This window comes from Equus przewalskii, chromosome 31, assembly GCF_037783145.1.
Source record: "Equus przewalskii isolate Varuska chromosome 31, EquPr2, whole genome shotgun sequence".
In the NCBI taxonomy this organism is placed as follows: Eukaryota; Metazoa; Chordata; class Mammalia; order Perissodactyla; family Equidae; genus Equus; species Equus przewalskii.
In genome coordinates, this window is record NC_091861.1 from 28195772 (window position 1) to 28223381 (window position 27610).

Sequence of the window (27610 nt, forward strand, 5' to 3'; positions counted from 1 at the left end):
TGGGCGCCTTGTCTGTGGTCTTCGCAGCTCCCAGCAGCAGAGCCGGGCACAGAGCTGGCACTTACCACTGTCTGAGTCGGGGAGCTCCACTGGGATGCGTGGATTCAGAGACAAGAGACACATTTGTTCAGACCGCAGCAGGCACTACTTGCTTTGGAATGCTATAAACTCCGTGGACAACAGAACTCGTTTCCAATGGAATTGCCTAATTGTGTCCCAAATTCCAACAGAAATGACGTTCGGGCTGTCCTCTGTATCGCATTGTCTGGGCTGTTGTTCCTCCCTGGGGACTTGGGAGCTGGTGACACTCTGGAGCCTGGCCTCACACCGTGGACGAGCCAGATGCTGGCCAGGACTGGCCCCTGGTTGACCGTCTCCTCGGAGTCCAGAGGCTTTGCACAGTCCCAGAGCGGGATGCCGACGTGCAGAGACGGCTGCTCTTCTCTCCTCAGTTCTTCCGGAAATTCCTGAGCCCCGAGGAGAGGACGGATGTGCTGATGGTGTCCATGGAGGCCCTGACCAGCGCCAGCAGGCATGACGTCTGTGCCGCTTCCAAGATGTTAACGATGATCCTCAAGTCCTCTATGCCAGAAATTGGCAAGGTAGCGGCCCTGAGGGACTTGATGCCTCAGGTCAAGTTCAAGATTCTTCCTTTCTGTTCCGTGTTGGATCTCGTTCTGTTTTATTTCCTATGGGGTGGGGTTTAAGGAATCGCGATCTTTTAACTAATCCAGAGAAACGACTAAAGGAGGAATCGTTTGTGATTGTGCTAAAGGCCCCTCTGTGGGAAGAGGTGCGCACCAGGCCCCCATCTCCACAAGGAAGGGAAGAAGAATGGATCAAAACTATGGCAGGAACCTGGGATGGGCTCCTGGGAGCAGGAGAGACCTCACTCGTCTCTCCTGCTTCCAGGCAACATGTTGAACCTGTGGGCGCCTGCTTCTTCGTTTAGGTGGGAGAATGCATGGTCAAGACAGAGCTGTGTCCATCCGTCTACTCGCTTACCTACCCACCTGCCTGCCTACCTATCATCTATCTATCTATCTATCTACTACCTACCCACCTGCCTACCTGCCTATCTATCTACCTACCTATCTATCCATCTATCTACCTACCTGCCTACCTACCTATCCGTCTATCTATCTATCATCTATCTACCTACCTACCTATCATCTGTCTATCTATCTATCTATCCATCTACCTACCTATCTATCATCTATCTATCCATCTACCTATCATCTATCCATCTATCTACCTACCTACCTATCATCTATCTACCTACCTATGTATCTATCATCTGTCTACCTACCCACCTACCTGTCATCTATTTATCTACCTACCTACCAACCTACCCAGCTGTCTATCTATCTATATCATCTATCTATCATCTATCCATCCGTCCGTCCGTCCATCCATCCACCCACCCATCTATCTATCTATCTATCTATCTATCTATCTATCCATCTATCTATCTATCTATCCATCTATCATCTCTATCTATCTATATCATATGTATATACATGAAGTTATGAGGCACTGACATGAACAAGATATAAATACAGAGATCTTTTGTCAGAGGGGGGACTGGTAAAATTAAGACAGCCTCGTATATTTTCCCTGCCCTTTTTGTTTGTAAGGCTCTCACGGACTGGTGGGTTCACTCATATTTAGTGGACTAACGCACTTCTCCCTCTCACTCATGATGCCTCCACCATGGGCCCGTCAGCGGTTCCCAGGCCTCACCCTCTCCGCTTTCTGGCCTGGAGAGCCGTCTGAACCTCAGAGCAGACCACGAATAAGCTCTGAGGCTTGAAGGTTACCCCGAGGTCAGCCACGCCAACCTCACACTCGATGCTTGTCACCCCTTCGGGAGCACCCTTGACCCTGGGGCAGCCACCTCTGCTGGAAGCTCATTGGGACGCCCACTACCTTAGACCATAGCTCATTTTTATTTGTGAGCCACTTTCATTACTAGAAAGTTCTACCTTATAGTGAGCTGAGATCTGTTTCCAGTCCCTGACCCAAGCTGCTTTCTGGATTATGCAGAACTCAGTTAATATTCAGACTTTCCTAATACTGGGTGCCATGCACGGTGCTAGCCTTATTCACTTATTTTATTTAATTCATACAGTAAGTCTGCGAGGAAGTAACCATTTTCCTTTTAGAAATGGGAAGCCTATGAGCCTTAATAACTGAAGTTTATTGAGCACATTTTATGTGACAGACAAGATTCCAACCAATTTAGATGTGTTAACTCAGAACCATTGAGTTGAGTAAAATCGTTCTCATTTTCTATATGAGGAAAGAAAGCAGAGAGAGGATGAGAAACTTGCCCAAGGCCACACAGCTGGTAAGGAGGGAGGTGAGACTCAAGTCCAGGCAGTGTGGCCACACCACTTCTGGTCCCCGTGGCCAGCAAACACCGAGAAGCCCCGTGATAGTCTTTACGGCTCCTGCCTCCCTTCGCCAAGTCACGCAGCCCCAGATTCCTGCGTCCTTCTTCATGATCTGGTTTTGAGACATGGCCCCGCTCATCCTTCCTGGCTGCCCTCTATTTGGTCCCTCTTAAAGTACGGGGACAGGACATCCCCCAGCCATGCGGGTGTGGCCGGCCCAGGGCAGGGTGTGGGGGACGGTGACCTCTTCCATCTGCAGGCCCCGGTACTCATCGTGCGCGGCCCCCACACTTTACACGGCACCTGGTTCTGCGACTCCTGATGCGCTGGTGTTGAGGGTCCAGGAAGAACCTTGCTCTTCCCTTCCCCCACTTCAGGTGCCAGAGATCATCCAATTCATCTACCACAATATGAGCAGCATCACTGAAGACACTGCCCAAGCGACCATAAAGAAGATCCTTCACCTGCTGGCCCAGACCTACACTGACGAAGTCATCCTCACACTGTTTAAGATGGAGGACCACTCACAAAGGTAGGCGGCTCCATCGATTCCCGACTGACGAGCCCCCGACAGTCTTTTCATTGGCTTGTTCTTAAATATATCTGATTTTTAATATAAGTAAGTTCTTTACGTATTTGGGGCAAGGTGATTGTAAAAGTAACATGGGCTTATCACAGACAATTTGGAAAGCACGTAAAAAAGAGTTAAATCTCACCCAAAGGCAGCCTCTGTTCTCACTTGGGTGTAATTTATAATTTGTCCACCTTTTAAGAATGGGTTTTAGAAATGGATAATCCGTCTCCTACTGTATATACCAATTTTAATATTTTTTCATTTAATGTTTTACGATAGCATTTTCCCAAGTGAAAACCCTTTTGTAAACATTGTTTTAAGGGCCGTCTAATATTATATTGCATGGAGGTACTACGCTATAATTTCCTTTTTTAAGCTTTTTACATGCAGGAAAATTCCCCCTTTTGTTGTGCGTCCTACAAGTCTTCTCAAACAAGTCGTCGTAATCATCACCACCACAATCCAGACACAAAGCATTTCCATCACCCCCAGATTCCCTCGTGCTGCCCTTCTGGAGTCAACTTCTCCTCCGACCCCGACCCCTGGCAGCCTCTGACCTGTTCTTCCCCTCTGTAGTTTTGTATGGACTTTCCCAGGATGTCGTATAATTGGAATCACACAGCACAGAGACTTTGGGGCCTAGCTTCTTTCACTTAGCGTCACGCATTTGAGATTCATCCAGGTTGTCCTCTGTGTCAACAGCTCATTGCTTTCCTTGCTGAAGACTATCCCATTGTGTGGCTGGACCATGGTTTGTTTATCCATTCACCTCCTGGGTCGTTTCCAACTTTTGGCAATTATGAATCACGCTGCGATAAACATTTGTCTATAGGTTTCTGTGTAAACATTAGCTTTCATTTTTCTTGGATAAATTCCTAGGGATTGGATTGCTGGGCAGTATGGGAGCTGTATGATAATTTAAGAGATTTCCACAGCGGCTGCAGCATTTGTGTTCTCACCAGCAACATATGAAAATTCCGGTTGCTCTCATTCTTGTCCACACTTCGTATTGTCTTTAAAAGAAAAGGAAAATCCATTCTAACAAGTGTGTAGTGGCATCTCGTTGTGTTTTAATTTGCATTTTCCTAACTTAATAGCAACTAATGATATTGAGCATCATTTCATGTATGTATTTGCCATCCGTATATCTTCTTTGGTCAAGTGTTCAAATGTTTTACTCGTTTCTTAATTGGGTTGTTTATTTTCTTATTGTTGAGTTTTGAGAGTTCTTTATATCTTCTGAATACAAGTGTTTTTTGTGAGATAGATGATTTTCAAATATTTCTCCCATTTTGTGGATTATCTTTTCGTTTTCTTAACAGTATCTTTTGCAGAGCAAAAGTTTTTAATTTGATAAAGTCCAATTTATCTTTTGTTTCTCACATGAATTGCGTTTAAGGTCACAGATTTTCGCCTATGTTTTTTTCTTGAAGTTTTATACTTTTATGCTTCATATTTATATTTATGATTCATTTTTAGTTAATTTTATAAGGTATGAGGAATGGGTCTAGGTTGCATATATGCACCTTGTTGCATATAGATGTCTGATTGTTCTAGCACCGTTTGTTAAACAGGCTAAGCTTTCTCCGTTGACTTGCCTTTGCACCTTTATCAAAAATCAATTGACCATGTTTGTGTCTATTGCCTCTTCAATAAGTGTGGTTAGTTTGTGTATTTCAAGGAATTTGTCCATTTCATTGAAGTTATCATATTTACGGTCAAGCAATAGGTCATAATATTCCTTTATTATCTTTTAATATCTGTAGTGATTTCCCCTCTTTCATTCCTGATATTGGTAATTTCTGTCTTCTCTGTTTGTTTTTTTGGTCAGTCTGGCTATCAGTTTGTTAATGATATGGATCTTTTCTAAGAATCAGTTTTTATTGATTTTTTCCCCCTCTGTTGGTTTTCTGTTTCCCTTTCATTTATTTCTGCTCCTACCTTGATTATTTCCTTGGTTGTGCTTGCTTTGAGCTTAATTTGCTCATCTTCTTATAGTTTCTTAAGGTGGAAATGTAAATAACTTATTTGAGAATTTTCATCTTTTTTAAAATAAACATTTGTGTGCTATGAATTTCCCTCCAAGCATAGCTTTAGCTGCATCCAACAAATTTTGATATGTTGTATTTTCATTCTCATTCAGTTCAAAAATCTTTTCTAATTTCCATTGAGACTTTCTCTCTGACCCATGAATTACTTAATTTCCAAGTTTAATTTCCAAGTATTTGATGATTTTCCAGATATCTTTCTGTTGCTGATTTCTAGTTTAAGTCTATTATGGCCAGATAACAAACTTTGTATGATTTCTATTCTTTAAAGTTTGTTAACTTTAAAAAGTTTTATAAAGGTTGATTTTATAGCCCAGAACGTGGTATATGTTGGTGAATGTCCCATATGTGCCTGAAAAGAATATATTCTGCTGTTGTTGGGTGAAGTGTTCTTTAAATTAGGTCAAGATGATTGATAGTGTTGTTCAAGGCTCTTATACCCTTGCTGATTTTCTGTCTACTTATCTATCAATTACTGAGAGACGCGTGTTGAAGTCTCCACGCACAATTATGGATTTGTCTATTTATTTCTTCAGCTCCACCACTTCTAGCTTTGTGTATTTTGTTAGATGTATACTGTACCCATTTAGGGTGCCTACATCTTCCTGGTGAGTTGACTCTTTTTCCCTTAGTTAACGTCCCTCTTCATACCTAGTAATATTCTTTGTCTTAAAATTTACTTGGTCTGATATTAATATGGTAGTTTTTCTTTCCTTTGATTTGTGTTTTCATGACATATCTTTTCCCATTCTTCTATGCTTAACTAATCTGTACTGTTATATTTAAAATGGGTTTCTTGTTTATAGCATATGGTTGTGTTTTGTGTTTTTATCCAATGTGACATTCTCTACCTTTTAGTTGGCATGTTTAGACCATTTACATTTAATGTAATTAATGATGTAGTTGGATTTAAGTTTACCATTTTATGATTTGCTTTCTGTTTGTCCCCTCTGTTTTTTGTTCCTATGTTCCCCCTTTCCTGCATTCTTTTGGATTATTTGAAATTTTGGGGGTGTGTTCCACTTTTAAATTATCCATTGGATTTTTACTCTTCGTATCAATTTTTAGTGGATTCTTAGAGATTTACATACCTGAATTTTCACAGTCTATTTAGAATTGATATTTTACAACTTCAAGAAAACTTAGAAGCTTTCAACATGTAGCTTCTTTTACCTTCTCTATTTTATGTTATAGTTGTCATATGTGTTATGTCTACACACATTGAAGAAACACCTCCAAGAAATGTTACAATATTTGCTCTCAATAGTCATACATATTTTTAAACTTAAGAAGAGAGAAATAGTCTGTTACATTTACCCAAATATTTACCATTCCTATTGCTCTTTCTTCATTATTGAACTTCCAAGTTTCCCCCTGATAAAATTTCTCTTCAGTTTGAAAAATTTCCTTTGGCATTTCATTTAGAGCAGGTGACAAGTTCTTTTGGTTTTCTTTCATCTGAAAATGTCTTTATTTCACCTTTAACTCTAAAGAATGTTTATGCTGGATATAGAATTCTAGGTTGGTGGTTCTTTCCTTTCATCACTTGAAATATGTCATTTCGTTGTCTTCTGGACTGCATGGTTTCTGATGAGGAATCTGCAGTAATTCAAACATTATTTCCTATATGCAGTGTGTTGTTTTTTCCTGACTGCTTTCGAGATTTTCTATCTTGGTTTTCAGAAGTTTGATTATGTTGTGTCATGGTTTCCTCGAGCTAATCCTTTTTGAGCTTCATGAACTTCTTGAATCTGTGAATATATGTCTCTCAGCAAACTTGGAAAGTTTTAGGCATTATTTCTTCAGATACATTCTCTGCACCAATGTCTTTCTCCTCTCCTTACAAGATTCCGATGACATAAATGTTAGACTTTTTAATGGTGTCTCACAAGTCCATGAAGCTCTATTAATTTTTTCTAATTTCTTTGTTTTTCACATTGTATAATTTTTATTGATATATCTGCAAGTTCACAAACTCTCTCCTCTACCATCTCCATTTTCCTCTTGATCCCAACCAGTGTTCATCTTTATCTCACGAAGCATGTTTAAAATGTCTATGTAAAGTCTTTATCTGGGAAATAGAAGTATTCCACTGCTAATTCCAACAACTGGGTCATCTCAGGATTGGCATGTGCTGATTATCTTTTTCCTTGAGAACTGATCACATTTTCCCCATTCTTTGTATGGCAAGTAAATTTGGATTGCAGTATAGACATTTTGAATATGGGATTGTGAGGCTCTTGGTCCTGTTAAATTCTTCCAGAAAATATTTATCTTTTTTTTTTTTTTTGAGGAAGATTAGCCCTGAGCTAACATCTGCCACCAATCCTCCTCTTTTTTCTGAAGAAGACTGGCCCTGAGCTAACATTCGTGCCCATCTTCCTCTACTTTCTATGTGGGACACCTGCCACCGCATGGCTTGCCAAGCGGTGCCATGTCTGCACCCGAGATCTGAACCAGCAAACACTGGCCTGCCGAAGTGGAACTTGTGAACTTAACCACTGCACCAACGGGCCAGCCCCCAGAAAATATTTATCTTTTTTTGAAGCAGACAATCAACCTGGTGTATGCTTCAGACAGCAAGTCTGTCTCACCTTCTGTTGGATGTAATGTCAGGGTCTGTTAAGTTCTTAAAGTTTTTGCGGTGCTGCTTTAGGTCTGTCCTGCACGTGTGCCTCTCAGGGGTTATTTGGGTCTATCTTATGCATGTGCAGCTCAGGAGTGACCCCAGGACTTGTGTCTGGATTCATATATACAGAACTGGGGAAATCCTTTCTCTAGCTCTCTTTTCTTTGAGATTTTCCCTACATTCTGGCTCCCAGGGACCCATTTTCCAGGTCCTCTGTCTGGAAAGCTGGGCTTTCTCTCAATTTTGCTGCTGGTGCCAATACAGCTGCACAATTGGGTCCACCTTCAGGGTAGTGAAGTGAGAAAAAAGGAAGAGGGGGAAAAAAGAGAGGTTTCCCATCCTCCAAACACACTCTTTGGGTCCTAAGTGCCTTGTGTTATTGCTGCTGCCACCTTGGGCTCCACTCTGCAGCTGTGCAGATTCCACCCATGCTCTCCTAGGGTCACAGGTAATAGGATTCCATTTTCCCGGTCCTCCTGCCAGAGTGACAAGGTTTTGCTCAGAGATTTTGTTGTCTGAGCTTGCTGCCTAATTCAGCACTGGGTCACCATCAGGTCAAAGTTGGGAGACAAAAGAGAAAAAAATCTGAGAAATTCACCTAGTAAGGGTTATTTTTCAAATTTTGGCTTCCCTCCCCCATTTGACCTGCTATTACTAATTTTCAGAATCTTCAAGTGGTTGCTTTTTGTACTTTACCAGTGTTTTTAGCGTTAATTGGTGTAGGAGAGAGGCTGGAGTGGGCTTGCTCTGTCTTGGCCAGCACAGCGCTGATGGCACATAATTTCTTAATAGGGAAATTAAGATTGCTTGTTGTTAATTTCTAATAAATACGCTTTCTCGTGATAGGGAATTTTCTTTCCATTCTCTATTTACTGAGTTTCTTTAAAAATCGGGAATAAAGGGGCCGGCCCCATGGCTGAGTGGTTAAGTTCATACGCTCCGCTGTGGCGGCCCAGGGTTTCACCGGTTCGAATCCTGGGCGTGGACTTGGCACTGCTCATCAAGCCACGCTGAGGTGGCATCCCACATGACACAACTAGAAGGGCCCACAACTAAGAATATACAACTATGTATTGGGGGGCTTTGGGGAGAAAAGGGAAAAAAAATCTTAAAAGAAAAATCAGGAATAGACTGAATTTTACCAAATGCCTTTACAGCTTCCAGTGATTTATTTATACAGATTTATACAGTTTTCCTTCTATGACCTTTTAATTTCCAAGTGGCTGGATAGTTTTGGTATCTTTTTCTAATTTTTATTTTTTTTATTATTTATTAATTTTTTTTTAAAGAAGATTAGCCCTGAGTTAACATCTACTGCCAATCCTCCTCTTTTTTGCTGAGGAAGACTGGCCCTGAGCTAACATCTGTGCCCATCTTCCTCTACTTTATATGTGGGATGCCTACCACAGTGTGGCTTGACAAGCAGTACCATGTCTGCACCTGGGATCCAAACTGGCGAACCCCGGACCGCTGAGAAGCGGAACGTGTGAACCTAACCACTGCACCACCCGACCAGCCCCCATCTTTTTCCAGTTTCATTGAGTGGTAACTGGAGAACATGATCTAAAAGTCTTCTTTCTAGATTGCATTGAGATTTGTGTATGTGTGAGTATGTGCGGCCTAGGAAGATTATGCTTATCAATTTTACTGTGTTTTTAAGGGATATTTGAAATAAATTTGTATTCTCTGTTACTTGCAACATTATCTGTTAAATCAGGCTTGTTAATTGTGTTGGTAAGTCCTCCGTAGCTGAATTTATTTTCCATCTATTTAATCTGTCAAATTCTCCATATTATGTTGCTAAATTTCATCCATCTCATAATTGTCGCTGGAAATCAACCACTTTCACTGTTTTATAATATTCCATTGTGTGGTTTTCCCATCCTCTATCAAATGCTATTTGCGGTTTCCAGCGTTTGCTGCTATGAGGAATGCTATGAGCAGTCTGAGGCTAACGTTGTGTTTAGATTTACGGGCATATTTACCATCTTATTTCGTCACCATCCCTTCTTGCATCTCAAACTTTCTTTGTGAAGTTATTTTTCTTTTTTCTTAAAGTACATTCTTTAGGAGTTTATCCTTGGGTGAGAATCTGTTGATCAAACCCTCTCTTTTTATTTATCTGTAAATAAAGCAAATCTCTCCTAAAATATGGGTTTGCTGGGAAACTCGTAGGTTGACACTTACGTTTGTTCGACCTTCGTAGAGTTTATCCTGCTATCTTCTGCTGCCCACCGTTGCTGTTGAGAAGTTGGCCGTCACTAATCGCCCTTCTTTTGTTCAATTTTTTTCCCTCTTCAGATTCTTTTAAATGCTTCTCTTTGTGCTCGTCCCTGGAGGACCCGGGCGCCGTGTTGCCATCGGGGACCATCTCTTCATCCACACCTTTTATCTCTCCTACGTTCCCCCATTGTTCTCGCTTCTGTTTCAAAAAGGCCGTGATTTTTGAGGACCCTAAGCAGCTTTTCCTAAATTTGTATTCTGTTACTTGTAGAAAATAACTTTCAGATGTATAGTTTTTTTTCTGAGTGTGGTTTTATCAGATCAAGATGAGGAGGGTGGACATTCCAGGCAAAGGGAAAGTCGTTAGTGAAAGGAGAGAGGAGAAACAGCCAGTGCATTGGGGCGAGGCTGGAAGACATTCGGAGGGAGTCGTCAGGCCCGGGCTGCAGAGCGATGTGCTCGCCCTGTGCATCAGGGCTGGGGTGGGCCGTCTGGGAGACCAAGCAGAGGTCGGGGGCTGGAAGGAAGCGAGAGCTTGGACCGGACCACAGAGAGGCTACCACAGGGGCTCTTCTGACTGACCTGAAACATTGAAGTCTGGCCAAAAACCTTTGACCTTAGAGAATTTCTTGTCTCTTTTTTTGAGCTAACATTCACCGCCAATCCTCCTCTTTTTTGCTGAGGAAGACTGGCCCTGAGCTAACATCCATGCCCATCTTCCTCTACTTTATATGTGGGACACCTGCCACAGCATGGCTTGATGAGTGGCGTGTAGGTCTGTGCCCAGGATCCAAACCAGCAAACCCTGGGTCGCTGAAGCAGAGCACGCGAACTCCACCACTATGCCACCAGGCCAGCCCCAGGCCCCAGATGCTTTCTCATATCAGGTTCATAGTCCAAGGGAGCATTTTCTGATTCACTTATGTGTGAGGTGACAGAGAACACAGAGGTCTGGAGGTGATGGAACCGTCAAGGGATCAGAGGAGAGAAAGAGAGAGGCAAGGAAAGGCAAGAGGAGAGGGAGCCTTCACTGTGGGCAGAGGAGCCTAGAGCCCCTTCCCCTGGAAGCTTTGGGGAGCCCGCGGAGGGTAACCATGTTGGGGGGCTTCTTCCTCCACAGGGGGGCCCGCAAGCCCTGGGAAATCCTGGCCTCGTTCCCCAAAGGCTATGAGGTGATCATGGAAAACCTGCTGCACAGACTGACTCCATACCAGAAGTCACGGGGCCAGGGGGCCAGCCACAGGACAGAGATCTCTCCGTTGATTGTATGCAGGGGCCCGTGGAGGGGGCCGGGGCTGGGCGGGGGAACCCCAGCACCTGTCCTGGGCCATCCTGAGGTCTTGGCGCCTCTGTTTTTACACATCAGCGTTTGGTTGAACAATCTCATGGCGGGGTCTTGCGGTGGGGTTGAGGGGGGGTGTCCCAGTTGACCCTGCCTTGGAGAGGAGACAGAACCAACTTCTGGTTCTCCCTGGGTGAGCTCAGGTCCGACAAACACCCCCAGCCCCTCCTTAACGCTCTAGGATGTGAGAGAATAAAACAGCCACCACGATTATAAGATCACTTTCAAATCATAACATTCTAGAAATTGCCCTTTATTCTCCTGGCTCACCCCTAATTTAGTCCTCGCTTGCCCTAGCAGCGCGGGTTGGTCTGGGCCAGCCCGTCATGGTGATTGGCTGTGGGCAGACCTCCTGGTGACAGGACCCAAGAGTTGAAGATGACGATGGTAATGCCCCCGCTGTCCTCTCCATCCCCAGGCCACCAGGGCCATCCACGAGCTCCTGCTGGAACCGAGTCGGCGGATGGAGGTGCAGGTGCTCTTCTCTTCCCTGTTTATGGCCTTGCTGCTCCAGATCTCCTTTCTCGTGCTTGAAGGGGCCGCGGAGATCATCCAGGATCAGCAGCATGTGACCGAATGGGTGGACCCTGTAAGGTACCTTTGGCCTCCGGGGGAGGATTGCGTCCAGGGCCCGTCGGCTCAGTACCCATGTCTGGTTGTTCCCTGCCACCTGCCGGACCTGGTCCCAGCCTGCAGGTTCTGACCACCTCCTGCCGGGGCACTGAGTGTGTCGCCCGCACATCCTTTCAACAAGCCTCCCTGGACTTCTTAGAAAAGACTCTTTCTGCGATTCTGGCTTCCCAGGCTGGTGCAAGATTCTGTGCCAAAGTGAAACCAATACAGTAGATAAACGATGCCCCCCAGTACTCACCTGGACCCCATCCCCTCCCCTTCTGCTGGCTTCCTGCATCCCCTTGGGGCTGCCGCTTCTGTCTTGGCTGCATTTGTCAGGTGTGAGCCTGGTCTCTACGGGCCGTCCCACCACCAGCGGTTCATGACTCTGAGGTTTGCGTAGACACGTAGGTCGAAGGTGATGGGGGGGAGCACCGATGGTGGGGATGACTTCCTGTCCGCTCTCTGCCTTTTCCCAGCTCCACCGTGGAGGCCCTGAAGACCTTGATGCGAAGTGCTGGCTATGGGGACCACGTGTCTTATGTTCAGAAGCTCGGGGGCTGGGAGATGCTTACCAGTCCTGAGATGCACTACAAAGGAGTCGCTGTGCTGGCCAGGTGAGTCGGTGCCCCGTCTCGGGCGGAGGCCCTCCCCTCCTGGTGGTCCTCTCCTGCCGCCCGGGCCTGCCCCTGAGCCGTGCTCTCCTCGGCAGAGCCATGGTCCTCAAGAGCTGTTGGCACAGTCGCCCCATCTTCAGCCTCACTGTCAGGATTCTCCAGGAGCTGGACCACGCGAATCACTTAACAGCCCTGGTGTTCGTGACGGAGGTGAGCGGCTCTTGGTGGGAGCAGGGCAGGTGCGGCCGGTCCTTCTGGAAGGCAGCCGTACCCCACGGACGCCTCCAGGGAAGACCGCTGGGGAGGGGCGGCCCGATGGACTGTCACTTGCTGCCTCACAGAAGGGTTGGGGGACGTTGCTGATGACAGTTGATTCTGTTTCCTGGAGTCACAGGCTTTGAATTTACCTGAGGTGACTCCCCTTTGAATTTCAAGGCAGTTCGACTCTGCCCTGACTTTATGGGAAAACTCAGCTCTTTCTTTCATCCGCCTGAGCCTTCAGCAGCCTTGTAAAATTAATCTTTGGGGGCCGGCTTTGTGGCGCAGCGGTTAAGTTTGCGTGTTCCACTTTGGCGGCCGGGGGTTTTCCAGTTAGGATCCCGGGTGTGGACCTACGCACTGTTCATCAGGCCATACAGTGGCAGGCATCCCACATATAAGGTAGAAGAAGATGGGCACGGACGTTAGCTCAGGGCCAGTCGTCCTCAGCAAAAAAGAGGAGGATTGGCGGCAATGTTAGCTCAGGGCTAATCTTCCTCAAAATAAATAAATAAATAAATAAATGAAATCTTTGCTTAGCATCACTGATTGACTCGATATATCTTAGCCACCTGCCAGAAAAAAGATGTAGAAAACACAGAAAATAATTTTTAAAATTATAAAACCATTAATAATTGTGATACCCAGAGGAAACCACTTTTAGCTTTTGGCCTGACTGGAGCTGTGTGTGTGTGTGTGTGTGTGTTTATCGTAGTTAAAATCATTCTCTACTAATTTTCTGTATCCTGCTCTCTTCAAGCATCTTCTTATGTCATTACATGCTTTTTTGTAAACATAAATTTTAATGGCAATGTAATATTTCATGGCAAAGATGTCCTATCATTTCTTGGACCATTTTTTTTTCTAATTTTACGCTACGATAAATAACACTGTAATGAACATCTTTGTGCCACAGACTTTGCCCATATTCCAGATTATTTTCTTAAATATTGAATATAAGTGGAAGCATTAGTTCAGAAAATATGAATGTCTTCCATGACTTTTGGTACTAATATCAAATTGCTTTCCAGTAAAATTGTCCCAGTTTATACTTCTACCCGCCGTGTTTAGGAGAGTTTTGTGGTTTCTGATTCACCACAGCTTTGAATGGGCTCCTTTCAAAATTCAAGGCACTTGATTTTTTAAAATTTTTTTTACCAAAGCTGGATTGCTTTTGAACATAACAGAGACGGGAGAGAATGCAGTGCTAATGCTAAACTGTAGACAGATGTTATCCTGGTGTGTCGTGGTGTGTCCTTGTGTAGGTGACAGGACACCGCTGTCTGGTTGGAAGGGGCCCACTGCCATGAGCTAATATGTGCACGCTGGCACGCGGGTGCTGGTCCATGCATTCGAGGATGTGTGTCGTGCTGGCAGGACCTGTGCTAAGGATGTGGGAATGTGAACACGCAGAATGCAGAGCCCGGAGTGGAGAGGATGCCCCAGCTCAGTGGGCGTCCGGCCCTGGTGGATCTCATATTGTGGGGGAAGCGGCTTCAATGCAGACTCCTGGGCCCTGAACCCAGACGCTTGGATTCAGTGGCTCTGGGGCCAGGCCCAGATGCCTTCATTTTCTATCAATACTCTCGTGGTTGTCGTAGTACGGGTGGTCCCTGGACCTCGCTTTGAGAAACAGGACAGGCACCAGCCTGGGCAGGCGGGGGACACCGTGAGATGGATGTCACTCTTCTTAGGGCAGTGGTTCTGAACGCTGGCTGCATGCTGGGATCCTCTGGGGTTGTTTTACAAATGCTAAAGCCAGCCCACGCCTCACTCGGTCTCCCCACTCCCCGCCTAGAGTCCACTGAGTGGGTCTGGGATGGAGTCCAGGCATTGGTCTGTTGGAGAAGTTCCCGAGTTTAAAGCTGTAGTATTCCAGAAATGCTGAGAACATTGAGAACCACTCTAGGAGCCCCTGCAAATGCACAATACCCAACGGAGACACGTGGACATGTGCATAGGCGTTCGTTCACCTGCCGTTCGGATTGGATTTTCCGTCTAAAAGGGCAGAGGGAGGGGTCGGCGTGCTTGGAGAAGGCTGGGACCCACACTGCATACGTAGGAAGATGGGTGACCCTTAGCCCCAGCCACTAAAGGGAGACCCAGTCGATTGTAAACTGGAGAACCAGCAGGGTTTTAGGGGCCTGATGAGAACGTGAAGTGGGTCAAGATCTACAAACAGGAGGCTGCGGCCGTGGAAGCGCTCTGCTGCCCGCCAGCCCTGTGCAGCATCTCTGTGATTTCACCGTCCTCATCCATTTCCAGATCACAAGTAGAAATAAACGTTTAAAACAGACGAGGCTGTGTGCTTTTCTTTAGGGTCCTCCAGGAACAGGGGGTTCAGTTATTTGAATTCTTATGGCAACTCTGAGAAAAAGGTCTGGTTACCTCTGTTTCGTAGAGGAGGAAACTGAGGCTCAGAAAATTTAAGGAGCTCGCTCGGGTGGTCAGTCAATGAAATGGGTCTGCCTGGCTGCCAATCAAAGGCAGGGAGAAACTGCCTGGGGGCGGTCCATGGAAACTTCCTTCCTGTTAGGGCCTCACGTCTAAACACAGATACACATCCATTTGTGCGTGCATACGTGTGTACACACAAAAGCAAGTTCCCCTCATTTAAATGTGTCTGATTAGCTCTTGTCTTTTTATATGACATATATACGCATAATTTTACATAAATTTACAAATGAAGTCGTGCATGCTATTCTTTTCCTATGATAGCCTTTTTTTTTTTCTTTCCCCTTTTGCCTTCTCCCTCCTATTAAATCAGGCTTATTCTCCACCCCTTCATCTCCCGGGTATCTCATAAACCAGCATCAAAATATGTATGCTTCCACATTTTCTCTATGCTCAAATAATCATACACAGGTACATGTCTATATCTATAGCTGTTTCTGTATCTATATCTATATGTCTGGGTGCATTTCTTACTTTTATCCCCCATAACTCCTCGTGTCAAAGTTGCCTCAGGAAAACTTGCAGAATGACTGACTTCTGGAAGGATAGGGTGTTGCCCTTCCATTTAGCTTTGGCCTCTTTATCAGTTCTTCCAAATCCTTAAGGACCTCTCTTCCCTCAGGAGGAGGAAGGCAGATTCGAAGTCATCAAGATGTTTTTCTCCTCGCCCACCGTTTCAGCCTTTCTCCGTCTCCTTTCTCCAGCTACTCCAGTGCCCGGACGTGGCAGCCACAGTGGATGAAGTCACTGTTCACATCCTGGCAGACTGGTTCCAGTATGAGGAGCCGGCCACAGTGAAGCTGTTGCTGCGAGCGGTGGAGATCTTTGCAAAGCACAGGAACATGGTGAAATGGGGCGGGGGGCCATGGGCATGCTCTCGAGAGGTGTCGTCCCCCCGGGGAAGGAATAGAGAGATCTGGAGGCCCGGGTGTCCAGTTATAGACAGGGCGGGACACACTCTTGGAATTAGAAAGCCTCACGAAGCCAGGGGTAAGGGGCTGCAGCCATTAATGCTTTCTCCCTCCCAGGAAAGGGAAGAGGGGGCCACTTCACAGAACAGGCCAAGCCGATTCCAGGATCCCAGACCGGCCAGGTCTCCTGGAGATGGGGGGCATCGGCAGGGACGATAAAGGCCATAGAGGGGGGGAATTTATGGGGATAGTGGAAGGAGCTGTCATCTCCGCTGTCCCCTCTTTACCCACGAGGACAGAAGGCACCTGCCCAGATGCCCTTTGGAGCAGCTCCCTCGGACGGCCACCCACTTAGCGGTCCAGTCCCAGTTCCGGGATGGGGACGTGGAGGGAGAGTGTGTGGCCACTGCTCTCATCCGTGGGATCAGATCGAGGTGAGAGGAGAGGCCCCAATGCAGCCAGAGTCCCCTGGCCTGAGCAGCTCTGGCCCCACAGGTGCCACAGCTCCGCATCCTCGAGCCCTACGTGCTGAACTGCTGCCACTCCGCGGACAGCGACATCGTGATGGAGACGCTCCTGGTGCTCAGGTGTCTGGTCGAGAACCTCACCTGGCAGGACTCCTCCTCGTTCCTGGTGCAGCTCGCTTTCACGCTGGCGCCCTTCTTTGAGGAGGTAAAGCCCCCTAAGGGGACATTTTCCTTCTCTGGACATCGGTACAGGAAGGGAGGTGGACGGAACTCTCTCAAGGGCCCTTCTAGCTCGACTAGGATGCCATTCTCAGGGGCTGATTGCTCCCGGCCTCTTCCCAAGGCTTGTAAAGGGGGTAAAATGGAGCCAGAGAGAACGGCCACAGCCGGGGGCACTCGTGAGGCCGTGGACGCAGAGCAGATCACGTGGCGGGAGGGAGTGTGCATGGGGAGCGTGCGGTGGGTGGGGCGGAGCTTGGGGACCACCTGTCCCTCTGGGACTGCGTGGACTGAGGTAGAACATGTGTTCCCCACATGTGCGTGTGTGTGTGTGTGTGTCTTCTCACCCAGAAGTCAGAGCATCTGCGCTTGGCAGCCTTCGAGATCTATAGGAGTCTCTTGGCCAAGGTCAGGAGGAAAGTCCTCGTCTTCCCCTTGAAGCACCAGGTGCTCAACTTGGTGGTCCCCCTTGTGCTGCACATGGAGGATGTGAACATCGATGTGGCTCAGGTGAGGGGCTCCCTCTGGGGGCAGTGCAGTGGGCAGAGCAGAGAGGGGCTGGAGCTGGCCCACGTTCTGGGATGCATGGGCCGGCTCTGGGCCCGGGAGCCCAGGGACTGAACTGTGGCTGAGGGATGTTGCAACTGAAAAAGGGCTGCCTCGGTTTGTAATAGGACGCTGGGCGTCCGCAGATTGGGTCCTTTGCCCTGCGGAGGCCTCCTGGAGGATGCTGCTAACGGGCGGTTGAATGGGGTATTATCTTCGCGGGGAGGGGTCCCTCCCAGGGACCTCAGCGGTGATATTCCTGGAGAACCAACCCTGAGGCAGGGGAGTGAGAATCCCACTTGGAGGAGCCAGACTTTAAGGAAATCTGTTTTCAGAGGGACTCTCTTTGGGGGTGTGAAGACATGGGGTGGATGGATGAGACGAGGAGGTGAGCAATTTCCTTGCTCTGGGTCCTGGGTTGTACCACAGCCACTGGGAGAGTCATTACAGCCGTAGTTTTAAACTCGTTAATGGGGAACAGGGGCATCAGGGTAGCCACAATGCCTGGGAGAGCCCTGCCTGTCTCCTGACCCCCGGGTCCCTCTGCATGCTGGCATCTTCCATCCCACCAGGCTGGGCTCACTGCCGTCCGTCTCCCCTCTTTGTGCCCCTCTGGGTCCCTTCCCGGCCCTGCTCCCATACCTCCCCATGCCGAGCCTTCCTGTCTTTCCAGATCTGCCGGCCCATCCTGCGCCGCGTGGCCACCATACTGGGCTGGTGGAAGCTCAAGGCCATATTTGCCAAGAGGGACACATGGACCATCCTCAGAGCCCTGGTAAGCCAGCAGCTTGCTCAGCGCCCCGCTCTGCTGGGGAGGGCGGTGCACCCAGCAGTCCGGGTGGCTCTCCCGCAGCTTCTGGGGTTTGCAGCAGCGGCAGCCATTTAATAGTGGGGTGCTCACTGAGCATCTGCTTGTGTCCAGCTCCCAGACATGGTTCCTGCCCTCCCACGGCTTCCTGTCTAAGGTGGGAGCCAGGAGATAATTTCGGAATGCTTTGGGAAGGGCTAACGGAGAGGAATATACTTTGGAGTACAAAGGAGGGGCACTCAGCCCAGTCTGCGGATTGAAGGAAGGCTTCCTGGAGGAGGTGTCGTCTTGGGGGAGGGGGAATGGAAGGCAGGGCATCACTTAGGCAAAGAGAGGGCATCAGGAGGGCAGCTGAGGCGCCGCCATACCCAGGGGTATGGAGCAAAGCCCTTCCTCTGTTCCAGGGACTTTCCACCCATCATCTCGTATAATTTGATCCTGGGAAATAAGGGCGGAAGAGCCTGGCATGTGGGAGCTCTGAGTGGCTTGGAACCATTAGGGCCAGGGCAGAAAACTCAGTGCCTACGAGCCCACGCAGGGCACGTTCAGCAGAGAAGCAGACTGGGCGGCCCCGGGAGAACGGGACCCCCGGGGGCCGTCTAAGGCCGTGCTTCTCAGCGCTGTCGGACACAGCGCATCCTGTTAGAGCTCACGTTTACGAACACCCCCTCACCACCCTTAGACGAAATGCGTGGCCGATATGGCCTACCACTCCAGGTTGCGAAATAAATATAATGCCCAAAGGAGAACTAGGTGATTTTTAGTAATATATGTAAACCTGAGTATAACATTAGATCATGACGTGACATGCATAACGTAACATAACATTGTACGACGTAAGTCATAGACGTCCGCGCCGGGGCCCGCCCCTCTAGGGGACTCGATGAAGTAGCTGGCTCCTTGGCCCTCTACGTGGAATCTCTGTGAAGGGCCCCGCGACAAGAGCAGAACGGTACAGGACTGCCGTGCTGGGGACGCAGATCCCAGGAAGTGTTGTCGTTGCGGATGTGACTGCCTAAGTGATGGACGGCTTTTGGTGAAGCTCAAAACAAAAGGAAATACGGTCTTTGCTTTATATCGCAGATGCCTTCCTAGAAAACCCAGTGCGTGTGTGAACTGGGAGAAAACCCTGTGTGTGTTTCTACAAAAGAGCAGGTCAAGTTCTGGGCATGGATGGCGAGAAACAGGTCTTTCTTGGATACAAATAGGCAGCGGGATGTTAGAAATTGGTGTACCCACCTCATCACTTTGACAAGAACGCTGCCCAGTTCCGTCATTCCCCCTGGAGACAGTCCGGCCTCCGGTGCAGAAGGCGGGGAACCACGCGATTGATTCTCTGAGAGAAAGTGGGCTCAGCATTGCTGGATCTTCCACTTTATTAAGAGAAGCGGGAAATCCTGATTTTTGCTGAAACTTCCCACACTGATACTGGCAAATAATTTACAATGTTTAAAACGTTGTGTGAAACAAACGAAAAAATCCGCAGGCTGGTTTCGGCTTGCGGACCGCCAGCGTGCAGTGTGGGAATGGGAGGGCAAAGCAGGAAGCGGGAGGCAGGGGTCGCCGCTGTGTGGTGGAGGTTTGGGCTCAGTAAGGAGCTCAGTAAGGACGTGAGGCTGTAGGCCACGGGGAGTCACAGAAGTGTTCTAAGCACAAGCGAAACAAGGTTACATAGCTGTGCATTTTGGACAGGTCATCTGGCCACGGATAAGCGGACAAGTTGACAAGGGACAGGACTGGGGCCTGTGCTCGAGAGGGGCCGGAGAAAGATGATAAGGTCATGAAGACGAAGACACGGGGGGATTAGCCAGACTCGGAGACTCATTTGATGTGGGGTGTGAAGTTAAGGTCGAGTCTCAGGTTTCTGATGGGGGTAAATGCCGGCGTCGTGGACTGAGGTCGGGGACACAGGGGTGGAGGAGATGATAGAGGCTCAGTGTTGTCCGGGTGGGGTTCGTCCAGTTTGTGGGTCTATCCCATTGGAGGCTGGATGACATCACCGAAGCTGGAGAGCAGGGTCGTGCTAGAGAGACAGATGCGCGAACACTGAGCGCCCAGTGGGATGGTGACTGGAAGGAAAGCCACATGGCAGGAGAAGCGTGCGAGTCAGCACGGGGATCCCAGGGAACGTGAGCTCCCACGGAGGAGACTCAGAAAGACAGTCGGGCCAAGAAGCAGAAGAGGAACAAGAAGAGATGGGGGTCACGGTCGCCAAGGGAGGAAGCAGTGAGCGGCCCACAGCGTACGGTGACTGTCGCACGGCTGTAGGAAGGTCAAGACAAGATGTGCCTGTTGGACTTGGACCATGGGAGACACTGGTGGCCTGATCCACATGGAGCAGGATCAGTGGGCTGGTGGGAAGAGGAGACCAGGGTCCGAGAACCCACGGTTTCCCAGGGCAACTTCAAAAGATGGGGGAGACGACCAGGGGACCGGGCTTGGCCTCCCACGGCCATCACAAGAGTGGACCCACAGCTGCTCACTGGGGATGCTGGGTTTCCATTAGGATTTTATTTGAAGGAAAGATTCTGCTGCCGGCAAAGTTTGAAAAAACACACCAAGGATCTAGCCTCTCAGTTTGAGAACTTAGATGCAGAGCGAGGAGGGAGAGTGGGAGGTTAGCAGGAAAGGCAGCAGACGGGGGAGGGTTGGCGGGCTCTGTGGAAGGCAGGACGCGTCATCCACTGAGCCCGCAAAGAGGGTCTGCAGGAGAGGGTCACTCCCAGGGGACACGCATGACACGTGGCACTCACTTCGAGGCCCCGTTTAAACAGAATGGAGTAGACGTGATCGGTTCTCTTGCAGCCTAAAGCAGATGACCATGAGATGGGAGATTTTGAGCCAAGATATAAACAAAAAATATATTTTTTTCATTGATGTCATAGTTTATAATCTTGTGAAATCTCAGTTGTACGTTATTATTTGTCAGTCACCATATATATGTGGCCCTTTACCCCTTTGGCCCATCCCCCAACCCCCTTCCGCTCTGGTCACCACTAATCTGTTCTCTTTGTCCATGTGTTTGTATTCCACGTATGAGTGAAGTCATGTGGTGTTGGTCTTTCTCAGTCTGGTTTATTTTGCTTAATATCATACCCTCAAGGTCCATCCATGTTGTTGCAAATGGCACGATTTTGTCTTTTTTATGGCTGAGTAGTATTGCATTGTGTACACCACATCTTCTTTATCCATTCATCAGTTGATAGGCTCTTGGGTTGCTTCCACATCTTGGCTATTGTGAATAATGCTGCAATGAACTTAGGGGTGCATGAGTCTCTTTGAATTGTTGATTTCAAGTTTTTTGGGTAAATGCCCAGTAGTGGGATGGCTGGGTCTATGGTATTTTGATTTTTAATTTTTTGAGGAATCTCCATACTGTTTTCCATAGTGGCTGCACCAGTTTGCATTCCCACCAGCAGTGCATGAGGGTTCCCTTCTCTCCACACCCTCTCCAACATTTGTTATTTTTTGTCTTGGTGATTATAACCATTTCAATGGGCGTAAGGTGATATCTTAGAGTAGTTTTGATTTGCATTTCCCTGATGATGACTGATGTTGAACGTCTTTTCATGTGCCTGTTGGCCATCCGTATATCTTCTTTGGAAAAAATGTCTCTTCATATCTCTGCCCATTCTTTGATCGGGTAACAAACAATATTTAAACAATGGGATTCACTCCTCTACTCTTGGCGGTAGGGGAAAAACGTGTGAGCCAAAGACTAGGGTAACTCAGAGCTTCATGCCTCCCAGAGGGAAAGTGACCCCCACAGCTTAATCAATCCAGGAAGGCTTCAGAGAGGAAACAGGGCTCCAGGAGCTGGGGGAGGGTGGAGATGTGGGGAGTTCTGACAGCTTTCTGCACGGCGTGGTCCACTCCTGTTTAGTGTGCAGACTGTCTGAGGGCAGGAGAGCTGGCGGGGGCACCCTGCCGGAACCCGCTCCTCCTCTTCCAGCTGGAGCAGAAGGCAAACAAGGCCCTCTGGTTCCTGAAGCAGTGCGAGGCCCTCTTCAACAGCCCGCAGGCGCGCATCCGCCAGGCGGCAGTGTGGTTTGCAGGTACGGCTTTTCCCTCTTGTTGGAGCCCCCGTGTGACTGTCCTGGGTCCTTCAAGCAGCCCGGGGACCCGGGGCCCAAGGGCACACAGGGCCCATGGAAATTGTGTTGGAAAACGGGAGGAAGACTCTTTGCACCGGCTCCACTCCCCTGCAGGAAGCTCCTGGTTGGGTTGGATGGCCTTCCCAGTGCAGAATGGGCTGAGCCCGGGGAGGCCAGCCCGCAAAGCTCCCGAAGGGCGGGGAGCTCTGAGACTGGCGGGGACTGCCTCCTGTCAGCCCAGGGAAAACACCTCTGGAGCGAGGGGTCCCCCCTCCTCCCCCAGCCCAACTTGCTTATGACCCTTCAGAGAAGCAGGGGGAAATATGTCAACTTCGTGGGCAAGGTCTAGACGTGAGGCTGGTGGCCAAGGCCCGTGGTGGGAGGGAACCACAGAGGGAGGGAACGGGGTGCGGGGTGTTTGGGGCAGAGGCACAAGAGCAGGTGCGGCTGGGGTCCCATGTGGGCCCACTGGGGTGCTCTGGGTGCCCCGTAGGCCAGATCATCCAGACCCTAGGCACGGAAGACACCAACGAAATTGAGGAGGCATACTCAGGTGAGTGGCGCCGGGCCGCCCTCCCCCTGCGCATTGTGGAGGTACTGATGTTGGCTGGGAGGCTGAGGAATGAGAAGTGGGCAGATGGGCTCACAGAAATGACAATCCTGAGGAGTGACGAGGCAGGCTCATGTCCAGGGCATTTGGGTTTGGGGTGTTGGTTGGAGCCCTCCTGCCCCACCACGTTCACTCACTCCCAGTGGCCTCCAGCCCCTTCGTCAGCCAGCACAGTTCCTTTGACTCTTTATAGGAGGGACACCCAAAGTTTCCTCACTGGAGGGGACATGGGGGTTCCCAAGCCCTCCCTTCAGGAGCCCCCGGAACTGCTCGTGTTGTCGTCCTCCCATTCTCCATCCGCCCCCTGGACACGTCCCCCACACTCCCCTCCTTGTCCTCTGTCCTGCCCTCTCAAGCCCACGTCCCTGCCCCGCTGGGTTCCCACGGGCTCGCTGAGTCCCATTGCAGCTCTGAGCCAGAGGACTTCGCTCACAGCTGTTCTCTGGGCAAGGAGGGCAGAGCAGGGAGGCGAAAGTGGAGACGGGGCGTCCCGGGGCCCCTGGCAGGGGTGGCGTCTTGCTTGTGACTGAGCAGCGTGAACTCCAGGAGGAATTCTTGCTCGTATTTTAAAAACTACCAGTCCCCACCCCGCCATGGCCGGGTTACCCTCCTGGCAGGGCCCGGCCCTCCTGCCCAGCCCGACAGCGTTACTCTGTTCAAAGCCACCCGATTTTGTGTCACAGCCCTGAGGCACATGCAGGAAGACGGCGACCCCATGGTCAGCTGCCTCGCCAGGCAGACCTTATACGTTCTGGAAGCCAAGGAGAAGCAGCTGGTCGACACCCCCACCTCCTGCTTCTGCAGCAGGAGGTCACGAAAGAGCTGGTTCTGAGCCTGCATCCTTGGGTCCCGGCCAGGACAAACGAGGCTGTGACAGCTGTGACAGTGGGGACAGGCTCCTGGGCCCTGCACTGGAAGTGGCCTTGGTCCCTGCAGAATCTTTCCAATAAAAGGAGGAAGCATGGACTTCTGCGGAGGGGGCGTTTCCTTGTCTTTTGAGTCACTTCTCGGCTGTACGGGTAGAGCTATTTGTGGGGGGCTGCCTTCTCTGCAGAGAACATCTGGGTCCTGGCCAGCCCCTCCCAGCTCTGCCCGTGGTCCTTCTCCCACCCCGCATGGTGCTCTGAGGCTGGAGTGCAGAGGTCCTTTTGAGCATCGGCTGGAACTACAGGTGGGAGGAAGTTGCTGTTGGGACCCACGAGGCACTCAGGAGTCCAGTTGTACCAGGAGGAGTTCTGGTGGAGGGCACAGAGTCCGCTCTGGCTAGTTTAAGCAGGAGAGAATTTCTTAGAGGACTTAGTGACTCATAACACATTCCGGGAGATCACAGAGTGTGGATACACCCGCCGGGGACGGGCTGCTCTATAAAGACACCACTGTGTCTGCCCTTTGGGGCAACACTTGGCCCTGGAAACCAGAAGCTCAGCCGCCGTTCCTCTGAAGAGCCAGAGGATTCCTCCTCCCACGCCGCAGGGTGGGCTGGGCAAGCGCCTGCGAGCTCCGTGGCTCCTGCTGGCATCCGTCTTGCCCAGGTCCATCTGACAGTCCCTGGAGGGTCTCAGGGTTTCTGCAGGGTCATTTGCCACCAACCCTCCCACTCCAAGCCAGGGTGTCACCTGTTACCCCTGACCTTCCATCACCCGGGCCCTTGGCAAAGCTCTGAGCCCAGGGACAATAACCCAATGTCCTAAAAAGTAGGCTCCCCCGCCGCCAAACTTGCTCTGACTCGGAAGGGGCTCTGGCTACGACGAGGCCGACCCCCGGGTTGGTTCCAGCCCTCGCCCTGCAGCGCCCAGCCCCTCACCTGCACCCAAGCCCCCAGGAACATGGGGAGCCCCCCTCCCCCTGTGCTCGCCCTCCCTGCCCCTACTCATCCTTCCAAGTGGGGGCCATGCTCCTCGCAACATTCTCTCGGCCTGGGCACAGAGCTGGAGTCACTCGGTTGTGCTTGCAAACAGAGCCAGCAGGAAAGCTCACATGTCTGCGCTGTGGCCACAGGCCCTTCTCACCCCCTCCCCTTGGCCTGGCCTCTGGGTCCCACAGCTGTGGCCCCGGCTGTCACCAGGGGCCTTATCAGCTGCCCTGTTATAGACGGAGGTGAACGGGATGTCACAGGACTTGACTGTTACACGCACGTGCCCTTGTCCAAATCGCAATCTGGCTCTGCCACGGGCATTACGGAAGATAGATCTTATTAAAAACCTGTTAGCAGGTCAAGTGCACTGGTACAGGACCCACTTAGAGACTGTCCTGATGTCCCCGCCAGTTACCTCCTCTCCTTGGTCAAGCCAGGTGAACGGGCAGGAGGGGAAGAGATCAGACAGGGAGGTAATGGATTCCAGGGCCATCTCTGTCCCCGTGTGACCTTGGCCGACTCTGTCGGCTTCTCTGGGCCTCAATTCTCCTCATCTGTAAATTGAGAGGGTTGTAAAAAACGATCTTTTAAGATGCCACCAGGCCCTGACAACGAATGGCTCCTGTCAAATTCTGAGAAGTTCCATTTCCTCGGGTCTGGGAAGCTGCCTCGTAACTTATGTCCTAAACAGATTTCTCGTCTTCACAGTCATTCATTTTACAAATTTTCCATAATAAGCAGATATTACCCTTATAATCTGGAAACCGCCCCCCCCCCCCAATATCTCATATTAAGAGGATAAAAGACACTGTAACTTGACCTGGCGTTCCTGCCTCACCACCCCTAAGTCCCTTGGCATCTTCAAGACACAGGGTGAGCTGACTTTGGGAAACCCACCTTCTGTGGCAAACCCTCTGGAGGGCGAGGGAGGGGCACACAGTGGCAAGGGGGAAGCAGGGGACTGGAGGGGCTCCAGGGCCCCCTCCTGACAAGTGGGGCAGCTCCTGGGCTCTGTCTTCCGCTTTCACTCCCACACTCTCCTTGGCCTGTGGCCAGCCACGCCTATCTATCACCTCCCATAGTCAACACTGGGCTCCATCCCGTAGGGCAGGGCCCTGTAGAAGATGGGCCTGTGGGGAGCAAGGGTTGGGTGGCAAGAATGACACGGGTGGGGCCCGGTCAGCCAGCCAACAGCAACCATCTTCAGAAGCCACCCCTGCTTCTTAGGGCTGGGGGAGTTCCTGTGCCTGCCCAGGGCTGCAACTCCCTCAGGGACTCAGGGTCCCCTGGCCCTTCAAAAGGCCCTTGTGCTTGAGGACCACCAGCCTCTTGGGCGGAACCTCCCTCGGGAAGCCTTTCTCCTCCAACCGCAGACTCAGGGAGCTGACCGGCTGGATCGTGTGTCCACAGCCACGGGTCTAGATAAGCGGCCGGGACTGCGGTGTTGGATGAGGCAACTTGGTTTCGTACTTGGAAAGCAAAGCAAAGAGAGACCTCCCTGTTTTCATAACACAAAAATCAGAAAGTAAAGTTTTCAAGACGGGCTTGGCTGGTGATGATGACACAGATTGTCCCCTGAGGCCTCTGTCCCCGAGGGGATGAGGGGCCAGAATCTCCAGGGTTGGGGGAGTGGGTTGTGGTTATTATCAAAGGGAACTAGGACTGTTGCAGAAGAAAAGCCAGGTTTGGATGGTTAGTGACGCTTCACAACCCAACCCCCCAACGGCCCGTTCTTTCTTCCCTTCACCCACTCGCGCAGTTGCTCACTCGATGCCGCTTCAGCATCTGCTGCCACGAGGCCGGAAAGCAAATACAGAAATAAACGAAATAAAATCATGAGCCTAAAGAAAAGACGGTGAATTTCATGGTATGGGAATTATACCTCAATAAAACTGCTATCATAAAAAATGTGTTCTTGAGAGCTAAACCCAACAAACCAGATCATGACACACAGAGCCGGTGGAGGGCCCTGGTCCTGCGAGGGCGCCAGGAATGCAGTGAATTCTGAAGCACGATTAAAAGACACGAGAGTCACCAATTCCTGAACACGGTGACAGGAGACAAAGTCCATCGAGTGACAAGCACAAGAGCGGCTCAGCGTTAGAGCGATGATTGTGTCTTCCAGGTGACAGCATGCTGTAGGTCTGTTCGGCGTCTCATAGACGTGAAGCTGTGTTTATGCTACAAATATTGGGAGGACAAGGGAGAGCGCACGGGATTTTTAGGGCAGTGGATCTAGAAACAAAAATCAAGACATGGTGGAGCTGTTTTCTTCTGTGAACGTTTTATATTTCTGTCTCCTCTTTGTAAGTGGCCTGTAAGGCACAGGTCTGTTCTGCCACTTCCTCTCAGAGACCTCTGTCATTTCAGAAGATGAGATCACCACCCCTCACACAGGACAGTGAAGATCCGGCGAAAAACGCCACAGCTGGCCTGGAGAAAGCAGGTGCCCAATAAACGCCAGTGCCCCGTCCTCCAGTGAGCATGCCCATCCCGGAGGCAGGAGATGGCCTGGAGAGAGACAAAGCTCTCAACACCGCTTCCTAGCTGATGAGCCCCACACTCCCAGCCCAGGAAACACTCATCAGGCTGAGCCGGGCCCCGGAGGCCACCCCACCCACCACCACCGACCTCCTACCCAACACGTCCACCATCAACCTCCCACTCTATCCACCACCACCAACCTCTCACCCCACACGCCCACCACGGACCTCCCACTCCATCCACTACCACCGACATCCCACTTCATCCACCACCACTGACCTCCTACCCCATCCACTACCATCGACCTCCAACTCCCAACTCCCAAACTTTCCCCCCACCGATGTCCCACCCACTCACCCCCCCCACCAAACTCTCACCCCATCCACCACTGCTGACCTCCTACCCACCCATCACCACCAACCTCCCACCCAGGAAGGGCCACCAGCCACAAGTCAGCCTGAGA

General features: G+C 49.9%; 1 protein-coding gene across 2 annotated transcripts in view; it reads left to right on the forward strand.

Moving 5' to 3' along the window:
- LOC103540921 (maestro heat-like repeat-containing protein family member 7) overlaps nucleotides 1-23774 on the forward strand; it is a 35574-nt gene extending 11800 nt beyond the window's left edge. For both annotated transcript variants that reach the window (XM_070602324.1, XM_008507590.2), the window contains 13 exons: nucleotides 453-602; nucleotides 2774-2928; nucleotides 10991-11135; nucleotides 11631-11806; nucleotides 12304-12441; nucleotides 12537-12651; nucleotides 15858-15998; nucleotides 16560-16736; nucleotides 17102-17260; nucleotides 17970-18071; nucleotides 22057-22159; nucleotides 22692-22751; nucleotides 23492-23774. In XM_070602324.1, coding sequence (XP_070458425.1) covers nucleotides 453-602; nucleotides 2774-2928; nucleotides 10991-11135; nucleotides 11631-11806; nucleotides 12304-12441; nucleotides 12537-12651; nucleotides 15858-15998; nucleotides 16560-16736; nucleotides 17102-17260; nucleotides 17970-18071; nucleotides 22057-22159; nucleotides 22692-22751; nucleotides 23492-23640 — 1770 coding nt within the window. In that variant the 3' untranslated portion in view covers nucleotides 23641-23774. The remainder of the gene's footprint in view (nucleotides 1-452; nucleotides 603-2773; nucleotides 2929-10990; nucleotides 11136-11630; nucleotides 11807-12303; nucleotides 12442-12536; nucleotides 12652-15857; nucleotides 15999-16559; nucleotides 16737-17101; nucleotides 17261-17969; nucleotides 18072-22056; nucleotides 22160-22691; nucleotides 22752-23491) is intronic.
- The last annotated feature ends 3836 nt before the right edge of the window (nucleotides 23775-27610 follow it).